The sequence below is a fragment of the Sus scrofa genome, chromosome 1 (assembly GCF_054392235.1).
Source record: "Sus scrofa isolate SSC_HxYL_T2T_F1_AM1 chromosome 1, Sscrofa_HxYL_maternal_Yorkshire_Landrace_v2.0, whole genome shotgun sequence".
NCBI lineage: Eukaryota > Metazoa > Chordata > Mammalia > Artiodactyla > Suidae > Sus > Sus scrofa.
In genome coordinates this window covers 130578401-130599904 of record NC_139383.1, presented here as the reverse complement: position 1 = coordinate 130599904, position 21504 = coordinate 130578401, and the positions used below count along the sequence as shown (strand labels likewise).

The following is a 21504-nucleotide window of genomic DNA, read 5'->3' as shown; positions in this document are numbered from 1 at the left end:
TGAATTTAGCTGATGTTCAGGAACAGTGTTTCCGGGAGCATGCTGATTGGTCAGTGATTCTACAGCCTCAGCAGAATATACATTCTGAGGGAGCATCAGTCAGCTCTGCTTTGAAGCTGTGCACACAACTCTGCTTTGTGCTTCTTTCATCACATTCTGCCGCCCAGGTCTTCCACCTATCTATAGTTTGATGCCTCTAACTCCACGTTTGACCTTGGGAAACTATTTAATTCAGACTGGCTGCAAATGAGGACTTAAGTGACTTTACTGCCCATCACTTCCCCTCTGGCTAAAATAAAGTGTCGTCATTAATATCTTATAGGCAAAAATTAATTTGCAAATGAGAGTGATTAACAGTGATAGTTTGTGATCTTCCACGCTAAGTGTCTCCTGGGTGCTGGCTATGAACTAAGCTAACAGCAGCACAAGGACACTGTATAAAGTCCAGGGCACATCCTTGGAGGGTGTGGGTCTTGGATCAAGGCCGAAAGTAGTGCCTCTTACAAATAAAGGTAACCTCCTTAGTAACTGGTGAGTTCATGTTTTATTAAATGTATGTCCTAATCCAGTGAAGAACTCAGGTCAGACACATTTAGTATGAAGATGAAACTCTGCAGTATACAGATCTGTCCTTTCACCTCATACCAAGCTTGATACTTTCTCAGGTTTGTAGCTACCAAGAACATTTTGCTTGTTTGTTTGTTTGTTTGTTTTAGCCAGGGCATGTGGAAGTTCCCACACCAGGGATAGAACTTGCACCACAGGTATAACCAAAGCCTCAGCAGTGAAAACACCGATCCTTAACTTGCTGAGCCATGAGGAAACTCTGAGAACATTTAAGTTGTAAAGTTTTATATGTTCTATCTCATGATAAAACATATCTCATATTTTTCACCTTTAAAAACCAGTCCATGCAGATGTTATTACAAGGGGAACTAGATCAGTGGTTTCCACACCTGTTGATCACTAGTAATCCCAAGTTTTCCCAGAAGACCACTCAGACATTCTAATTCAATAACATTGGAGTGAGGGCCTTAGAAGCTGTGCCAAAAAATCTTGCCAGGTGATTCTGATAACCAGCTAAGTTTGGTAAGTACAGACCCACTCAAATACTAATTTGAATGTTCCCCATAGTGACCCCAGTAACTCCACTGAATAGATACTATCTACTGAACAAACCAATGAAAAATGAAAGTAGCTGATAGATCTAAAAGTCAATCCTATTTCAAGGCCATTCATTCTACTTACCTTTTTCAGAGCTTCATGAAGTTCATTCAGGACATAAATCAAGAATTCCTGAGCATCTTGCTGCGTCTTTTTCATTAACGCTGGGTAGAGGTTGCCAAGAGCTGACCGAAATATTTCTGGTGAGACACATTCAGAGTCTCCAAGCCACATGTCTGTCATCACATAGGCGAAAGCCGTGGCAACCTCACTACAATCCCTTGGAAGAAGGAAGGGAAATGTTTCTGGCTGATTTAATGAAAAGAAGGCACCTAAAAACTTCCACATGTGGCATCAGGCCCCCAACAAAGCTTCATCACTTTCTTGGTTGACCTTCCGTGTTTTACTCACCCTAGAAAGGGATCTGGGGTGCTGCAGCCTCTATTAATTGGTTTAGCCCTTAACAGGGGCTCCAGAAGATCCCTTCCCTAACTTCACCTTGGGGAGCAGGGGTGGGAACGGGGCCACAGGGAAGGCTAATGTTTTTACTTTTTTTCATTTTTTAAAGTTTTATTGAGGTATAGTTGATTTACAATGTCGTGTTAGTTTCAGGTGTACAACAAAGTGATTTAGTTATACACAAAACTGTTCTTTTTCAGATTCTTTCCCTGTATATTACAGAAGAGTGAGTAGAGTTCCCTGTGCTATATGGCGGGCCCCTGTTGCAAACAGTCTTACTTTTGAAGGGCAGTAATGTACTTTCCGGAGAGAAAATATTCCACCAGCGGCGAGATGCTGCAGAGACACTGTAAGATGGCATTCATGTAGCAGGTATTGCCCAAGTTCCGCAGGCCAGTCACACCCTGGAAATGTGGCTGGTTCTCATCAGCCTCGTTCACTGGAAAGGGGTCATAGTGATCTGTGCACTCTGAGCTGGGTTGGTGCCATGTGGAAAGAAAGGAAAGTATTTGGAAGGAACAAAATACATAAAAATGAAATAAGGCCCATTTGATCTTATGACACAGTTTTCATAAGACTTCCACCAAATACATCCCCTATCAAGGACAGAAGTATTTGGACTTGGAGTCTAAAATTGCATTACTTTGTTCAGGGCTCCTTGAACAGTGCCTGAGGCCACATAAGCAGAGAAAAAATTTTTTTTCCTAAAACCAAAGCAAGAAGACAGAAAATACTGGCCCTTCAGAGCCCTAGAATTGCTTTGCTAAAAACACAGATTTTCCTTCTAAATATCCAAGTATTTCCTGTTTTTGCTGGGCAAGTAAGTTATTATTAGTATTGTCTATTGTTACTATTAATAATAGATAATAGTTAATAACCATTGCTATCATGTATTAACCTAGCATTTGTTAAGTACTTAACATGAACTTTCCTATTTAATTCTTTCAATGATTCTATTGAGCAGGTATAATTATTTTTAAAGCCTGTTTTACAGGTGAAATATCATGTATGAATGGTTTAGTCATTTGCCCATGGCACTGTACTAAGGCAGTGTGGTGGCACGTAGAGAGAAGGGATATCTATTTGTTGATTCACCTAACACCTATCTGTCAAGAGTTATTTGGATTTATATATCAGACATATATGTGTGTGTGTATACACATATCTATGGTATATATACATTTAAGAGCATAATATATACACATGGTAAGAGTATATATACATACATTAAGAGCACATACATATGTGTGTGTTCTATATATGTATATGCATATATATACATGTAAACACAAACATACATAATACATAGTGGGAGAGAAAGAACACAGTTTAAATTCTGACTCTGGGAGTTCTGGTTGTGGCGTAGCAGAAACAAATCTGACTAGTATCCATGAGGATGCAAGAGGTTTGATCTCTGGACTCACTCAGTGGGTCGGGGATCCAGTGTTGCTGTGAGCTATGGTGTAGACTGGCAGCTGTAGCTCAATTCCACCCCATAGCCTGGGAACATTCATATGTCATGGGTGCAGCCCTAAAAGTAAAAAACAAATAAATACATAAGAGCTAAATTCTGACTCTGTCACTTACCAGTTACATGATCTGGGACTTATATCTGTTTCTCATCTATAAAATAGGAATAATATTACCTGCCTTATAATGTTGTTGTGAGGATTAGCTTAAATGATGCAAGCAAGGCATGTGGCACAGATGCCACACTTAATAAATGGTAACCTAAAAACATTTTTAAAAAAGTAATGACTGATCTAGGCTCTCCTAGATAGTAGCTATAGAATTAGTGTGTCCACGTGGCCAAGCAGACCTGCACAGAGAAGACAGTCCTCCTCTTTCCACACAGTTTCCTTTTGTAATCTGGCTACTGCACCAGGCAGTCCAGTATTTCTGTCCTTTTGGTTTTTCTTTCCATGTAGTATCTACAATTGGGTACAGCTACCTCACCTCAGTACCTCTACTTACAATGCTACCAGTTTGAAGAATGCTGTTACATAGTTGGCCATGTTCCCTTTTATTTACTGATGTCATGGGAGCCCCTGAACCGTCACTCTTTAGGAATACCTACTGACTAGATATTAATAACTTCCCTTTCCTTTGGGGGGCCGCCAATGGGTCAACTTGAAATGAGGCATGTACTCCTGATTCCTTTAAGCATAGCTTCTTCCCTCCACCCCAACCAAACTTTTCAAGTAAGCTGTAGTAGACAGAGGCTCACAGGACATAGTAGATACCGAAGTCGTCTGCAGGAAAAGGCAGCTGTGAAGCCATTTTAGTGAAACCACTTTGGTCTTTCACTTCTATTCAGGAGCTACTTCTATTCCTTTTAACTTCATTTCTCCGAGCCTTTTACTTTGGTTCTTTTTCTTTGTAATAAATAACTTGTATGTTCCTCCCTACTTTCAGTAGCTGCAAACTGATTTCATCTGTACTTCAGGTACGTTCCGACTTGGATTTCCCATACATCATAATCCTTTACATTACACATCAGGATTCTATCATGTTGTCAGGATACTGTTACCTGGTTGCTTTAAAACTTTAAAAGATTATACCTCAGCAGTTCCCATCTTGGCTCAGTGGAAACAAATCTGACTAGCATCCATGAGGATGCAGGTTCAATCCGTGGCCTTGCTCAGTGGGTTAAGAATCCGCCGTTGCTGTGAGCTGTGGTGTAGGTTGCAGATGCAGCTCAGATCCCGAGTTGCTGTGACTGTGGTGTAGGCAGGCAGCTATAGCTCCGATTTGACCCCTAGCCTGGGAACCTCCATATGTCAAGGGTGCAGCCCTAAAAAGACAAAAAGGAAAAAAAAGTTAAGACTTCACAGAACTGAACGTATAACCTCTCTTCATTTTTCTAAGTTTCTCTGTATCTATCTATCTATCTATCTATCTATCTATCTATCTATCTATCTAATCTATTACACACATACACAAAACATACACCAAACAGATCTGCCTCCAGGTCACACCTATGTGGACACTATGGCAACCCTGCTCCCTTAAGGCATTCACCCACACTCCCAGTGACCGCATTACTCCTGGGACTTTGAGGGACCATTTCTCACCCTGGGGAAGGAGGCAGTTGTATAAGTGAGCAACCATTTGTGGTCCTGCTCAGCCACTGGTCAGCATTGCAGTGGGCCCTTCCCCCAAGCAAGTGACAGTTAGTGACTGACCATTGACCCCTCTCCCTCCCTTTCCTCTGTATAAAAGGAGCCTGAATTCAGACTGAGGCAGATGGTTTTTCGAGACACTAGTCTGCCGTCTTCTCAGTCTGTTAGCTTTCCGATTAAAGTTGCTATTCCTTGACCCAACAATTCATCTCCAAATTTATTGGTCTGTTGTGCTGCCAGCAGAGCAAACTTGGATTTGGTGTCAGTTGGATTTTGCAGCTTCCCAAAATGCATTAAGATAGACTGGAGAATTTCCCTTCATGGTCATCAGCTACAGGGTAAAATAGGTATACACACACACACACACACACACACACACACACACACACACAAACGCACATGTCCCACCAGTGCCACAAAAGGCAAATAAAATTAAAGTGTTCATTTCAGAAGAATTTGGAGTTCCCGTCGTGGCTCAGTGGTTAACGAATCTGACTAGGAAGCATGAGGTTGCAGGTTCAATCCCTGGCCTTGCTCAGGGAGTTAAGGATCCGGCATTGCTGTGATTTGTGGTGTAGGTCACAGACACGGCTCAGATTCCACATAGCTGTGGCTCTGGCATAGGCTGGTGGCTACAGCTCCGATTAGACCTCTAGCCTGGGAACCTCCATATGCCGCAGCAGCGGCCCAAGAAATGGCAAAGAGACAAAAAAAAAAAAAAAAAAAAAAAAAAAAGAAGAAGAAGAATTTATAAGCTGAGAAAGAGCAAACCACACATGATGTTCTGAGCTCTCACTGTCTTCATAGAGAACTGTGCTAAAGAAAGCACTTCAGTAGAGAGGGAATCCCACTCCCCTCAACAGAGAACTCAACACACATTGCTCTGTTTAGATGAAAAGGGGTCAGGAAATACATACGACCATTTAGCAGTAAAAGCAACTTGGTTGAGGAAGTGGCCTTGTTAGAATGGAAACCTCTGGAGCTCCGGAGCTGGTACCAGTCTGTTCTACCTCTGAGCTAACTTAGAATCTGTAGGGAGTAGGTAAAGAAAGAGCCATCAAGGTCAACACAATTTGACCTTTTATCAACTCTACATCAAGTAAAATGAATGAAGTAGCAAAAAGAAAAATACTTCAAATATGTCAATGTGGAGTTCCCGTCATGGTGCAGCGGAAATAAATTCGACTAGGAACCATGAAGTTGCAGGTTCAATCCCTGGCCTTGCTCAGTGGGCTAAGTGTTGCCCTGAGCTGTGGTGTAGGTTACAGATGTGGCTCGGATGTAGTGTGGCTGTGGCTGTGGCTGTGGCTGTGGCCGGCAGCTGTAGCTCCAATTAGACCCCTAGCCTGGGAACCTCCATATGCTGCAAGTGCGGCCCTAAAAAGCAACATCAAGAAAGGTAAAGTAGGCTGAGAACCATTTCAGATTAAAAATTCAGCAAGAATTTCTGGGAAAGCTGCATGCAAATCACTGAAACTAGAACACACCCTCACACCATGCACAAAAATAAACTCAAAATGGCTGAAAGAATTAAATATAAGACAAGACACCATCAATCTCCTGGAAGAGAACATAGGCAAAACATTCTCTGACATCAACCTCATGAATATTTTCTCAGGTCATTCTCCCAAAGCAACAGAAATAAGAGCAAAAACAAACCAATGGGACCTAATCAAACCGAAAAGCTTTTGCACAGCAAAGGAAACCCAAAAGAAAACAACAAGACAGCTTACAGAATGGGAGAAAATAGTTAGAAATGATGCAACAGACAAGGGCTTAATCTCTAGAATATGCAAGCAATTTCTACAACTCAACAGCAAAAAAGCCAACCACCCAATGGAAAAATGGGCAAAAGACCTGAATAGACCATTCTCCAAGGAAGATATACAGGTGGCCAACAAGCACATGAAAAATGCTCAACGTCCCTGATTATTAGAGAAGTGCAAATCAAAACTACCATGAGATACCACTCACATCAGTCAGAATGGCCATCATTAATAAGGCCACAAATAACAAGTGTTGGAGAGGGTGTGGAGAAAAGGGAACCCTCCTGCACTGCTGGTGGGAAGTAAGCTGGTATAGCCATTATGGAAAACTGTATGGAGGTACCTTAGAAATCTATACATAGAACTACCATATGACCCAGCAGTCCCACTCTTGGGCCTATATCCAGACAAAACTTTCCTTAAAAAAGACACATGCACCCACATGTTTATTGCAGCACTATTCACAATTGACAAGACATGGAAACAACACAAATGTCCACCGAAAGACAATTGGATCAGGAAGATGTGGAATATACACACAATGGAATACTACTCAGCCATAAAAAAGAATGACATAATGTCATTCGCAGCAACATGGATGGAACTAGAGACTCTCATACTGAGTGAAATAAGTCAAAAAGGGAAAGACAAATACCATATGATATCACTTATATCTGGAATCTAATATAGGGCACAAATGAACCTTTCCACAGAAAAGAAAATCATGGACTTGGAGAATAGACTTGTGGCTGCCCGGGGGGAGAGGGAGGGAGTGGGAGGGAATGGGAGGGATTGGGAGCTTGGGGTTAACAGATGCAAACTGTTGCTCTTGGAATGGATTTACAATGAGATACTTCTGTGTAGTATTGAGAACTATGAGTAGATAGTTATATTGCAACACAACAATGGGAGGAAAAAGTATGTATACATGTAGGTGTAACTTGTTCCCCATGCAGTACAGTGGGAAAAAAAAATAAATAAAACCAAAGAAACTAGAGAGGAGTTCCCATTGTGGCCCAGTGCAAATAAATCTGACTAGTAACCATGAGGTTGTGGGTTTGATCCCTGGCTTCGCTCAGTGGGTTAAAGATCTGGTGTTGTGGTGAGCTGTGGTGTAGGTTGTAGACGTGGCTTGGATCTGGCATTGCTGTGGCTGTGGTGTAGGCCAGTGGCTATAGCTCCAATTAGACCCCTAGCCTGGAAACCCCTATATGCCTGTGGTGCAGGCCAGAAAGAAACTAGAGAAACGCAACACTTAAATACGCAATCCTGGGTGAGATCTTGGATCAGTTAAAAGAATTAATATCAAAAGTCATTGGGACAATTTATGAAAATGAATATGGATTATATATGAATAATTTTATAACGATGTTGAATCTTCTCAATTTTATCTTTTGTTTTTTTAGGGCCACGCCCACAGCATATGGAAGTTGCTGCCAGCTGCCAGCCTATGCCACAACCTATGCCACAACTTATGCCACAGCCACAGCAACGCTGGGTCTGAGCCGTGTCTGCAACCTAAACCACAGCTCATGGCAAGGCCAGATCCTTAACCCACTCAGCAAGGCCAGGGATCGAACCCACAGATTCGTTTCCACTGCACCATGACGGGAACTCCAAATCTTTTCAGTTTTATGAAACTGTATTTTGTTTAAGGAAAGAGAATGTCTTTGTTTTAAGGAAATACACACTGAAGGATTTAGAGGTAAATGGGCATGATTTATGCCATCTGCTTCCAAATGGTTCAGATAAATACACACAGACACACATGAGGAAGGGAGGGAAGGGGGAGTGATAAAGCAAATGCAGCGAAATGCCTGCAAGTGGTGAATCTTCATGAAGGTGTACTGGAGTTCTTGGTACTCTTCTTGCAATTCTTCTAGAAGTCTGAAATTATCTCAAACTAAAAATTAAAAAAAAAGAATGTAGTAGATATAATTTGGATTTATCTTCAAGATAAATAATAATTACATATATATATATATATGTATGTATATATTACTGCTTAGTCAAAAAAAGCAAGGTGCTAGGAATTCCCATTGTGGTTCAGCGGTAACGAACCCGGCTAGTACCCATGAGGATGCAGGTTCAATCTCTGGCCTCGCTTAGTGGGTTAAGGATCCAGCATTGCTGTGAGCAGTGGCATAGGTCACAGATGTGATTCAGATCCCATTGCTGTGGCTGTAATTGTAGGGCCAGCAATTGCAGCTCTGATTCAACTCCTAGCCTGGGAACATCCATATTCCTCAGGTAGAGCCCTAAAAAGAAAAAAAAAAATGGTGACGAGTATGCCTATAGTACATACATACATATATATATATTATGGCCAAATGAATATATATATATTTTTCATATACATATATTTATATATTTTATATTTATGCTCAGACTACACAAAAAACAAAGAATAACCATTTTTTGACACCTGGAGTTACTACCAGAGCTACTACCTCTTTCAGCTATTTGATCTTTGCAGTCTATTTACAGAGGAGTTTTTTTTTTTTTTAATTTTTTTTTTAAACATTTTATTTTTATTTTGTTGTTGTTGTTGTTGTTACTGTTGCTATTTCTTGGGCCGCTCCCGCGGCATATGGAGGTTCCCAGGCTAGGGGTTGAATCGGAGCTGTAGCCACCAGCCTACGCCAGAGCCACAGCAACGCGGGATCCGAGCCGCGTCTGCAACCTACACCACAGCTCACGGCAACGCCGGATCGTTAACCCACTGAGCAAGGGCAGGGACCGAACCCGCAACCTCATGGTTCCTAGTCGGATTCGTTAACCACTGCGCCACGACGGGAACTCCTTTTTTTTTTTTAATTTTTTTACGCCCTACCTGAAGCATATGGAAGTTCCAAGGCTAGGGGTCAAATCGGAGCTGCAGCTGCCAGCCTACACCACAGCCACAGTCATACCCACATCTGAGCTGCATCTGTGACCCACAATGTAGCTCCAGGCAATACCAGATCCTTAACCCACTGAGTGAGGCCAGGGATTGAAACTGCTTCCACATGGATACTAGTTGGATTTTTAAACCACTGAGCCACAATAGGAACTCCTCAGAGGAGTTTCTTGAAGTTACCACGGTGATGGTTCTTTCAGGACTTGAATCCTATCTTTCTGCTCCTTTTGTTGGTGAAGTTCTCCCCAGTTCTTCAGTTTCTCCTAACCAATTGATTTTGTTAAGATTTCATTTTATATTTGATTCTGGAAGGTGAAAATACAATTCATATTAATATGTTGATCTTGTATCCAGGAATTGTTCTAAACTTACTTAAATCTCAATTTTTACATATATGTTCTTTGGAATTTCTCCTTCCCAATTCTTATGCCTTTTTTTTTTTAAAGTCTTTTGAACTAACTAGCATCTCAAGTAAAATGTTGAATAGAAGTGGGCTAGTTGGTATTATAGCTCACTCTTAAACTGAGGGAAAGCTTTGAATAACTTACCATTATGTATTATGTTTACTAAAGGCATAGTTTTTTTTTTTTTGAGTTAAAGTCATGAATGGATCATAAGTGTGATCAGGATTTTCTGTATATTTTGTGGTAACCGTGAGATTCTTCTTACTTATATTCTATTATCATAGTTAATTATTGATGATGACCATATATTAAAGCCATCTTCTATTTCTTGGATAAACCTATCTTTTTTTTTTTTTTTGTCTTTTTAGGGCCTCACCCTCGGCTTATGGAGGTTTCCAGGCTAGGGATTGAATCAAAGCTGCAGCTGCTGGCCTACGCCACAGCCACAGCAATGCTAGATCCGAGCTGCATTTGCAACTTACACCCCAGCTCACAGCAATGCCAGATCCTTAACCCACTGAGCAAGAATAGGGATCAAAACTACGTCCTCATGGATGCTGGTGAGATTCATTTCTGCTGAGCCACAATGGGAACTCCCAATTTCTTGGATAAATCTGTTTTATTTGTGATGTATTATTTTCAAGAACTGCTGGATTTTATTTGATAATCTTCTGTTCAAGATTTTTTTTTTCTTTTTTAGCTAAAATTGAGGTATATGGACATTCCTAGGGCACGGATAGAATCTGAGCCACAGCTGCAGCAAGTTACAACACTGGATCCTTAACTGTGCCACAGTAAGAAATCCTTGATGGATTACTTTTTTTTTCTTTTTTTTTTTTTTTTTGGTCTTTGTATTTCAATGCTGTCTTTCATTTTTTTAAAAAAATTGAGAGGAGGAGTTCTCAGCAGAAACAAATCTGACTAGCATCCATAAGGACCCAGGTTCAATCCCTGGCGTTGCTCAGTGGGTCAAGGATCCAGCATTGCCCTGTGTTACAGGTTGCAGATGCAGCTTGGATCCCACATTACTGTAGCTGTGGTGTAGGCCAGCAGCTACAGCTCTGAATCAACCCCAAGTCTGGAAACCTCCGTATACCATGGGTGCAGCCCTAAAAAGACAAAAAAAAAAAATTGAGAGCAGACGGTATTAAGATGATGGAGCAGAAGGTCTGGAGTTCACCTTCTCTCATAAAAGCAACAAGATTACAACCAACTGCTGAACAACCTTCAACCAAACAGACTGCCAACTATCAAATAAGATATCATATCCCACAAGACACATTGAGATGGTGGGAGAGGCGATTACATGATATAAGCAACCCTACACCCACAGGTGGGCAAGCCCACAGACTGGAAAGTAACAATCACACTCACCTTTGGGAGTGAGAATTCTGAGCCCCACATTAAGTCCCCACACCTGGGGATCTTGCATTGGGAGGAGGGGCCCCCAGAGTATTTGGCATTGAGGGCCAGGGGGCTTGTGTGCAAGAGCTCCACAGAACTGCGGGAAACAGAGAACCCATTCTTAAAAGGCACACACAGGGCTTCTTGTGTACTGGGTTCCAGGGCAGAGCAGAGACTCCATAGGAATCTGGGTCAGACCTGACTACAGTTCCTGGAGCAGCTCCTGGGAAAACAGGGGATGACCGTGGCTCACTGTGGGGGAAGGACATTGGAGGCAAAAGTCTCTGGAATAATCATCAGTGTGTATTCCTCTAGAGGTGGCCATTTTGGAAAAATCTGGTCCTACCCATCAGGGCTGAGAAACCTTAGGCCAAACAATAATCCATCAGCAAACAGGCTGCCTAAAGAACGCCCAGTCACACAGATGCCTCTAATCTCACCAGAAGGAGAAGAATCAGCTCCACCTACCAGGAGGCAAGAATATACAATGGAGGAGTTCCCGTCGTGGTGCAAAGGAAATGAATCTGACTAGGGACCATGAGGTTGCGGGTTCGATCCCTGGCCTCGCTCAGTGGGTTAAGGATCCAGCATTGCCGTGAGACTTGGCTTGGATCCTGTGTTGCTGTGGCTCTGGTGTAGGCCAGAAGCAACAGCTCCGATTAGACTCCTAGCCTGGGAACCTCCATATGCCATAGGTGAGGCCCTAAAAAGACAAAAGACAAAAAAAAAAAAAAAAAAAAACAATGGAGAAAAGACAGTCCCTTCAATAAGTGGTGCTGGGAAGGCTGCATGTAAAAGAATGAAATTAGAACACTTCCTAACACCATATACAAAAATGAACTCGAAATGGATTAAAGACCTAAATATAAGACCAGATAATATAAAACTCTTAGAAGAAAACACAGGCCAAACACTCTGACATAAAACACAGCAGTATCTTCTCAGATCCACCTCATAATGACAAAACAAAATCAAACAAGTGGGACCTAATTAAACTGAAAAGTTTTGCATAGCAAAGGAAACCCTAAACAAAACGAAAAGACAACCTACAGAATGGGAGAAAATATTTGCAAATGAAGCAACTGACAAGGGATTAATCTCCAAAATTTATAAACACCTCTTGCATCTCAATGCCAAAAAAACAAACAACCCTATCAAAAAATGGGCAGAAGATCTAAAGAGACAATTCTCCAAAGAAGACATACAAATGGCCAAAAAACACATGAAAAGATGTTCTTCACATCACTCATTATTAGAGAAATGCAAATCAAAACTACTATGAGATAACCACCTTACACTGGCCAGGATGGCCATCATCAAAAAGTCTACAAACAATGCTGGAGAGGGTGTGGAGAAAATCAGAACCTTTTAGAGTCTGTGGAAATGTTAATTGGTGCAACCACTATGGAAAACAGTATGGTGATTCCTCAGAAAACCAAAAATAGAATTACCATTTGATCTAGCCATCCCACTCCTGGCATTTATCCAGAGAAAACCATGACTCGAAAACATAAGCATACTCCAATGTTCATTGCCGCTCTATATGCAATAGCCAAGACAAGGAAGGAACCTAAATGTCCATTGACAGAGGTGTAGATAAGAAGATATGGTACATGATGGAATATTACTCAGCCATAAAAAGGAAAGAAATAATGGCATTTGCAGCAACATGGATGGGCCCAGAAATTATCATGCTGAGTAAAGTTAGTCAGACAGGGAGACACCAATATCATATGTTATCACTTATATGTGGAATTTAAAAAAAAAGGATACAATAAACTTCTTGCAGAACAGATACTAACTCACAGACTTTGAAAAACTTAGTTTCCAAAGGAGTCAGGATGGGGATGGGGGAGGAATGGGCTGGGGGTTGGGAATGGAAATGATATAAAATTGGGTTGTGATGATCTTTGCACAACAGAAAATATAATAAAGTTCATTGAGTTAAAAAATAAAATAAAAATTGAAGTATAGTTGACTCAGAATATTATATTCAGGTATATTACAGTGATTTGGTATTTATAGACTATACTCTGTAAAAAGTTATGATAAAATATTGGCTATATTCCCTGTGCTATATATTTACTTTCTTGTATGTTATTTAATACCTGGGAGTTTGTACCTCTTAACTCCCTTCACCTATCTTGCCTCTTCCCCAGTCACTCACTCCTCTGATAACCACTAGTTTGTTCTCTGTATCTGTGAGTCTGTTTCTGTTTCTTTATAATTTTTTTATTTGCTTTACTTTTTAGATTCCACATTTAACTGAAAACACACTGTATTTTTCTGTCTGAATTATATCACCAAACATAACTTCGGTCCATTCATGTTGTTGCAAATGGCAAAATTTCATTTTTTTTATGGCTGAGTAGTATACCATTATCTATTCATCTGTTAACATATATTTCCTTCCATATCTTGGTTATTGTAAAAGCTGCTATGAACACTGAGTTGCATATATCTTTTTGGTGGTTTTTTTTTGGTTGTTGTTCATATAAATACTCATGCATGAAGTTGCTGGATTTTATGGTAGTTTATTTTTAATTTTTTGAGGAATCTCCATACTGTTTCCCACTGGCCTGTTACATTCCCTTCAGTGGTGTACTAGGCCTCCCTTTTCTTCACCTCCTCGCCAAGTTATTTATTTAATTTTTAAAAATTTATTTCTTGCTTTTTATTATTTATTTATTTTTAGGGAGGCAAATAAGTATTTGAAGAAAGAAGAGGATAGGTGTGGAAAAAATACAGGCACAGATAGCAGAGGTGAGGGAGGTGGAAAGGGTTAGAGAGATAGACACTGAGAGAAGAAGAGAGGAAGTTATTTCTTGCTTTTTAGAGCTGTACTTGTGACATAGGGAAGTTCCTAGGCTAGGGGTAAAACTGGAGCTGCAGCTGCTGGCCTATGTCACAGCTACAGCAATGCCAGATCCAAGCCAGATCTGCAACCTATGTCACAGCTTGCAGCAATGCCAGATCCTTAACCCATGGAGCGAGGCCAGGGATCAAACACATACCCTCATGGATACTAGTCAGGTTCTTAACCTGCTGAGCCATCAGGGAACTCCTCTGTCTTGTATTTTGATGATAGGCGTTCTGACTGGTATGAGGTGATATCTCATTGTAGTTTTGATTTATATTTCCCTGATGATTAGTGATGTTGAGCATCTTTTCATTTGCCTGCTAGCCATCTGTCTGTCTTTGGAAAAATACTTTTTTTTTTTTTTTTTTTGTCTTTTGTCTTTTTTTTTTTTTGTTGTTGTTGTTGTTGCTATTTCCTGGGCCGCTCCCACAGCATATGGAGGTTCCCAGGCTAGGGGTTGAATAGGAGCTGTAGCCACCGGCCTACTCCAGAGCCACAGCAACGCGGGATCCGAGCCTTGTCTGCAACCTACACCACAGCTCACGGCAACGCCGGAAAGTTAACCCACTGAGCAAGGGCAGGGACCTAACCTGCAATCTCATGGTTCCTAGTCGGATTCGTTAACCACTGCGCCACGACGGGACTCCATGGAAAAATACTTTTTAAGAATCTCTACCCATTTTTAATTGGGTTGTTTGTTTTTGTGATATTGAGTTGTATGAGTTCTTTATATATTCTGAATATTAACCCACTATCAAATGTAGTTTGCAAATTTTGTCTCCCATTTAATAGGGTGCCATTTTGTTGATGACTTCCTAAACTGTATGAAAGGTTTTAAATTTGATTAGGCCTCATTTGTTTGTTTTATGGCCACACCCATGCCACATGGAAGTTCCTGGGCCAGGGATTGAATCTGAGTTGCAGCTATGACCTACACCAGAGTTATGGCAATGCCAGATCTTTTATCCACTGCACCAGACTGGGAATCGAACCCAAGCCCCCACAGCAAACTGAGATGATGCCATCAGTGTCTTAACTCACTGGGCTACAGTGGGAAATCCTCTGTTTATTTCTGCTTTTGTTTCCCTTGGCCTTTAGAAACAGATCCAAAAAAACATCGCTAAAACCAATGTCAAAGAACATAATGGATTTTCCTCTAGGACTTTTATGGTTTCAAGTCTTACATTTAGGTCTTTAATGTATTTTGAGTTTATTTTTGTCTACAGTGTGAGAAAATGTTCAAATTTCACTCTTTTATATGTAGCTGACCAGTTTCACATCACCACTTATAGAAGTGACTGTCTTTTCCCCACTGTATGTTCTTGTATCCTTTGTCACAGACTAATTGACTATGTGTATGGGTTTGTCCTGGGCTCTCAATTCTGTTTCATTGATCATTATGTGCCTGCTTTTATGGACACTGTTTCAATAACTGGAACTTTCTAGTATAGTCTGAAGTTAGGGAGATGATACTTCCAGTTTCATTCTTTCTCAGTATTGCTATTCAAGGTCTTTTGTGGTTCCATGAGCATTTCAGAATTATTTGTCCTTGTCTTGTACCAAAAATTCCATTGGTATTTTGATTGGGATTGCATTAAATGTATAGATTGCTCTGGGCAGAATGAACATTTTAACAATATTCTTCCAGTCCATGAACATGGGATTATTTACCATCTTCCATTTCCTTCATCAAAGTCTTACGCTTTTCAGAGTACTGGTCTTTTACCTCATTGGTTAAATTTATTCCTAGGAATTTTATTCTTTTTGATACAACTGTAAATGGGATTTCTTTTTTTTTTCTTTTGTCTTTTTCAGGCCACACGCATGGCCTATGGAGGTTCCTAGAGTAGGAGTTGAATCAGAGCTATGCCAGAGCCACAGCAATGCAGGATCTGAACAGCATCTGTGACCTACACCACAGTTCACGGCCATGCCAGATCCTTAACCCACTGAGTGAAGCCAGGGATTGAACCTGCGACTTCATGGATATTAGTCACATTCATTTCTGCTGAGCCACGATGGGAACTCATAGATTTTTCTGATAGTCCATTATTAACATATAGAAATGCAAGACATTTCTTGTACCCTGCAGCTGTCCTTAATTTATTAGTTCTCATAGTTTTTTGGTGGAATCTTTAGTGTTTTCTATATATAGTATCATGTCATCTGCAAATAGCGACAGTTTTACTTTCCTATTTGGATGACTTTTGTTAATTTTTCTGGCCAAATTGCTGTGGCTAAGACTTCCAATACTACATTGAATGGGTAACAGTGGTTAGAATGGGCATCCTTGTCTTGTCCCTGATCTTAGAGGAAATGCTATTAGCTTTTAACCACTGAATATGTTGTTAGCTGTGGGTTTGTCTTAAATGGCTTTTATTATGATGAGGTATGTTTCCTGTGTCAATTTTGTTAAGATTTTTTATCATGAATGGATGTTGAATTTTGTCAAGTTCTTTTTTTGCATCTATTGAAGTGATCATGTGATTTTTATCTTTAGTTTTGTTACTGTGATATATCACATCAATCAGTGAATATAGAACCATCCTTGCATTTCTGGAATAAATCTCATTTGATCATCTTTTTATGTATTGTTGAATTCTTTTTGCTATAATTTTGTTGAGGATTTTTACATCTATGTTTATCAGGGATATTGGCTTATAATTTTCTTCCTTTATCAGAGACATTAGCTTATAATTTCCTTCCTTGGAGCATTTCATATATAGTTTAATTGATTATTATTAGGCAGGTATGAATTGCCATTTTGCTACTCGTTTTCTTGTTGTCTTTGTAGTTCTTTTCTGTTCTCTACTTCTTTTAGACTCTTTGTGGTTTGATGATTTTTCTTTAGTGTTATGTTGGGTTCCTCTCTCTAATTTTTGCATAAATATTTTAGGTTTTTGATTTGTGGTTACCTTGAAGTTCATACATATCTAACAATATCTACATATTTTAAATTGATAGTCATTTCGGTTCAAATACATTTTTTAAAATTTCCGTTTTTCATTCCTCCCCCACTCCCCACCCACCTTGGGTGTGTTTTTTTTTTTTTTCTTTTTACAGCAGCACCTTCAGCATACGGAAGCTCCTCAGCCAGGAGTTGGATCAGATATGTGGCTGGGCTTGGCACAACCATGGCAACACTGGATCCAAGCCACATTTGTGACCCATACCACAGCTATGGCAATGCTGGATCCTTAACCCATTGAGAGAGACCAGAGATTGAACCCACATCCTCATGGACAACATCATGTCCTTAACATGCTGAGCCACAACAGGAACTCCCACCCCCATTTTGATGTCATATCTTATATCTTTATGTCTATCCCTTTACTGTTTATTGTAGTTACAGCTGATTTTACAATAGTTGTCTTTTAACCTTCGTACTAGCTTATTTCAGTGGTACTGTTATTCACATGTACCACAAAGATTTTCCCTTTCACTTATTTCTTGTTACAGCCTTTTCCTTTTCACTTAAAGATCCTTTAACATTTCTTGTAAGGTCAATTTAGTGATGATGAGCTCTTTTTGTTTTTTTAAGGGATACTATCTCTCCTTCAATTCTGAATGATAATCCTGCTGGATAGAATATTCTAGGTTGTAGGGTTTTTTTTTCAACACTTTAAATATATAATGCCACTCCCTCTGGCCTGCAAAGTTTCTGCTGGGAGGATCCTTTGGATATGGCTCTTCGTTTTTCTTACCTTTAAAATTCTGTTTAACTTTTGGCATTTTATTTATGGCATGTCTTTGTGTCTTTTCAGTTTCATCTTGTTTAGGACTCTGTGCTTACTGGACCTGGATACCTATTTCTCTCTTCAGACTGGGGAAGTTATCAGCTATCAAGTACATTTGTATTTCATCAAATACATTTTATGCCCCTTTCTCTCATTTCTCTTTCTGGAACCCATATAACATGAATATTAGTAAACTTGGTGTTGTCTCACAAGTCCTTTAACTATCATTAATTTTTTTTTTTTTTTTTTTTTTTTTTTTTTTTTTTTGCTGCCCTGACTGGGTGATTTCCATTATTCTAACTTTCAGGTGGCTTGTGCACTTTTTTGTATCACCTAATCTGCTACTAATTTCTTCTAGTGTGTACTTTTCACTTTAGTTACTGAATTCTTCAGCTCTAATTGGTTCTTTCCTCTATATTCTAACTCTTTGCTGAAATTCTGAGTTCCTCCATTCTTTTCTTGCCACACCGTGCAGCAGCTTGATGTAGGATCTTGGTCCCCAGATTAGGGATTGAACCCAGGCTGCAGTGGTGAAAGCACCAAGTCCTTACCACTAGACCACCAGGTAACTCACTCAATGGGCATTCCTTTATACTTTATGACCATTACTTTACTCTTTATGAGGTAAATTATCTTCATTTTATTAGGGTTTTTTTTTTCTTTTGCGGTTTTATTTTGCTATTTTGTTTGGAATATATTCCTGTCTTCTCATTTTTTCTGTCTCTGTGAAATTAACCTATCCTGGTTTTCACAGTGTCCTTGCATGCGAGCATCCCTATGCAGTTTGTGTATGCCCAGTGGCTTTAGCAGGAGAGCTGGACATGAAGTGATCAGGGGCCACATCTTCTGGACTGCATTAGGAGCTGCCACCTTGGTAAGAGGTAGGGCTGTGGTTGGAGGAAATAGAATGAGAGTCAGTTGCAAGCTAGGGCTCCTCCCCAGCTCAGTGGTGGTTGTTGCCCTGTCAAGGGGGGGAAGTCCAGGGCCCAAGGGGCTGGAACAGGAGCCCTGGGGAAAGTAGGCTCCTCCTAGGAGCAATGGCAGTCTCTGTCTTGGTTGGGGGTGCGGCCAGGGCCTGAGGGGGAAAACATGGAACACACATATTTGTGTCATTCTTGCACAGCGAACATGCTAATCTATGTATCATTCCAATTCTAGTATATATGCTGCCAAAGAAAGAACTAGATCTTCCTTCTCTTTTTGAGTTTATCGTTAATATTTTCCATGAAAATTATAAACTTGCTGAAAATTGCATTAAATAGCTGGGTTCAAACTCTTCCTGTTCTCTTAAATAATTTTGCTTTCTTTGTTTACTGGTTACTACAGGACAGGTGAAAATTCTTATGTCCATCTGATTTTTCTTCTTCCTTTGTATACTTACTTTTTTGCTTCTTATTTGGAGTGGCCAATGTGGCATTAGGTAGATCTTTTCACTTATTCCCTCTTTTCTAGATCAATCTGGATTTCCCATTAGTTATTTTTTAATATTTTTATTTAATGATTTTTTTTCCCATCATAGCTGGTTTACAGTGTACTGTCAATTTTCTACAGTAGCAAGGTGACCCGGTCACACATACACATATACATTCCTTTTTCTCACATTATCATGCTCCATCATAAGTGACTAGATACAGTTCCCAGTGCTATACAGCAGGATCTCAGTGCTTATCCATTCCAGAGGGAATAGTTTACATCTATTAACCCCAAATTCCCAGTCCATCCCACTCTCTCCCCTTCCCCCTTGGCAACCACAAGTCTGTTCTCCAAGTCCATGAGTTTCTCTTCTGTGGAAACGTTCACTTGTCCCAAATATTACATTCCAGATGTAGTATCATAGGTTATTTGTCTTTCTCTTTCTGACTTACTTCACACTCAGTATGAGAGTCTCTAGTTGCATCCATGTTTCTGCAAATGGCATTATTTGGTTCTTTTTGTGGCGGAGTAGTATTCCATTGTGTACATATACCACTTTTTTTTTTTTTGTCTTTTCTAGAGCCACACCCATGGCATATGGAGGTTCCTGGGCTAGGGGTCTAATCGGAGCTGTAGCTGCCAGCCTATGCCAGAGCCACAACAATGGGGGATCCGAGCTGAGTCTGTGACCTATGCCACAGCTCACGGCAACACCGGATCCTTAATCCACTGAACGAAGCCAGGGATTGAACCCACAACCTCATGGTTCCTAGTCAGGCTCACTAACCACTGGACCATGATGGGAACTCCCAACATCTTTTTAATCCATTCATCTGTCAATGGACATTTAGGCTGTTTCCGTATCTTTGCTATCGTGACTAGTGCTGCAATGAACATGCAGGTGCATGTGTCTTTTTCAAGCAAAGATTTTTCCAGATATATGCCCAAGAGTGGGATTGCTGGGTCATACGGTAGTTCTATATTTAGTTTTCCGAGGTACCTCCATACAGTTTTCCATAGTGGCTGTACCAATTTACATTCCCACCAACAGTGCAGGAGGGTTCCCTTTTCTCCACAACCCCTCCAACACTTGTTATTTGTGGATTAATGATGGCTATTCTGACTGTTGTGAGGTGGTACCCCATAGTTTTAATTTGCATTTCTCTAATAATCAGAGATGTTGAGCATTTTTTTCATCTGTATGATGGCCATCTGTGTATCTTCTTTGGAGAAATGTTTATTCAGGTTTTTTGCCCATGTTTCAATTGGGCTGTTGGCTCTCTTGCTGTTGAGTTGTATAAGTTGTTTGTATATTTTAGAGATTAAGCCCTCGTCAATTGCATCATTTGAAACTATTTTCTCCCATTCTGTAAGTTGTCTTTTTAAAATTTTTTTATGGTTCCCTTTGCTGTGCAAAAGCTTCTCAGTTTGATTAGGTTCCATTGCCTTTTTGTTGTTGTTGTGGTTGCTGCCTTGGAAGACTGACCTGAGAAACATTTGTTAAAGTTGATGTCAGAGAATGTTTTGCCTATGTTCTCTTCTAGGAGTTTGATGGTATCTTATCTTATTTAAAAAGTCTTTAAGCCATTTTGAATTTATTTTTGTGCATGGTGTGAAGGTGTGTTCCAGTTTCATTGATTTAAATGTGCTGTCCAGTTTTCCCAGCGCCACTTGCTGAAAAGACTGTTTTCTCATTTTATATTCTTGCCTCCTTTGTCGAAGATTAATTGACTGTAGGTGTCTGGGTTTATTTCTGGGTTCTCCATTCTGTTTTATTAAATAGTTATTATTTCATTCATTAATCCAGAAGCTACTCAGATCTTTATGCCAGTCATTTGGATGGCTGTTTAACAGTGAATAAAATACAAGTACTTAACTTCAGATAGCTTACAAGTTACTGACCACTCAGATTTATTCTCTGTGCTTCCAACTTAACTCATCCCACAGATTTTCCATTATTTTGACTTTTTTACCTGTACTTATATATGACTATGCACTTATATGGTTTCTCTTCTTGAATTCTCTTGATGTTTTAGTTTCACATTTGTGCCCACAGCAACTTTAAAATTTTTTTTAAATTATTTTTATTTTTTCCATTAGGCTTGTTTTACAGTGTTCTATCAATTTCTTTGTGTGTGGAAAAAAAAATTTTTGCCTTTTTTTTTAGGGCCACACCTATGGCATATGGAGGTTCCCAGGCTAAGAGTTCAATCGGAGTTGTAGCTGCTGGCCTGCACCACAGCCACAGAAATTCAGCATACGAGGTTCATCTGCAA

The 21504-nt window shown here is 40.0% G+C and overlaps 1 protein-coding gene and 1 pseudogene across 4 annotated transcripts in view; both read right to left on the bottom strand.

The window, feature by feature from the left end:
* The window catches only part of USP50 (ubiquitin specific peptidase 50), a 43591-nt gene extending 38788 nt beyond the window's left edge, over positions 1 to 4803 (bottom strand). The window contains exons 1-3 of one of the 4 annotated variants that reach the window (XR_014811483.1): positions 3851 to 4093; positions 1903 to 2097; positions 1249 to 1444 (exon numbers count right to left, since the gene is read on the bottom strand). Coding sequence is in view for 3 of the 4 variants with exons in the window: in XM_001927656.5 (XP_001927691.1) it covers positions 1249 to 1444; positions 1903 to 2097; positions 3851 to 3903 (444 nt within the window). In the remaining variant the exon portion in view is untranslated. Of the gene's footprint in view, positions 1 to 1248; positions 1445 to 1902; positions 2098 to 3850; positions 4129 to 4697 lie in introns of those variants that run through there. The other 3 variants (XM_084970380.1, XM_084970375.1, XM_001927656.5) reach the window with 3 other exon arrangements.
* A 14095-nt stretch (positions 4804 to 18898) lies between these two features.
* Positions 18899 to 18997, bottom strand: LOC146406366 (U6 spliceosomal RNA; annotated as a pseudogene).
* Positions 18998 to 21504: the final 2507 nt, after the last annotated feature.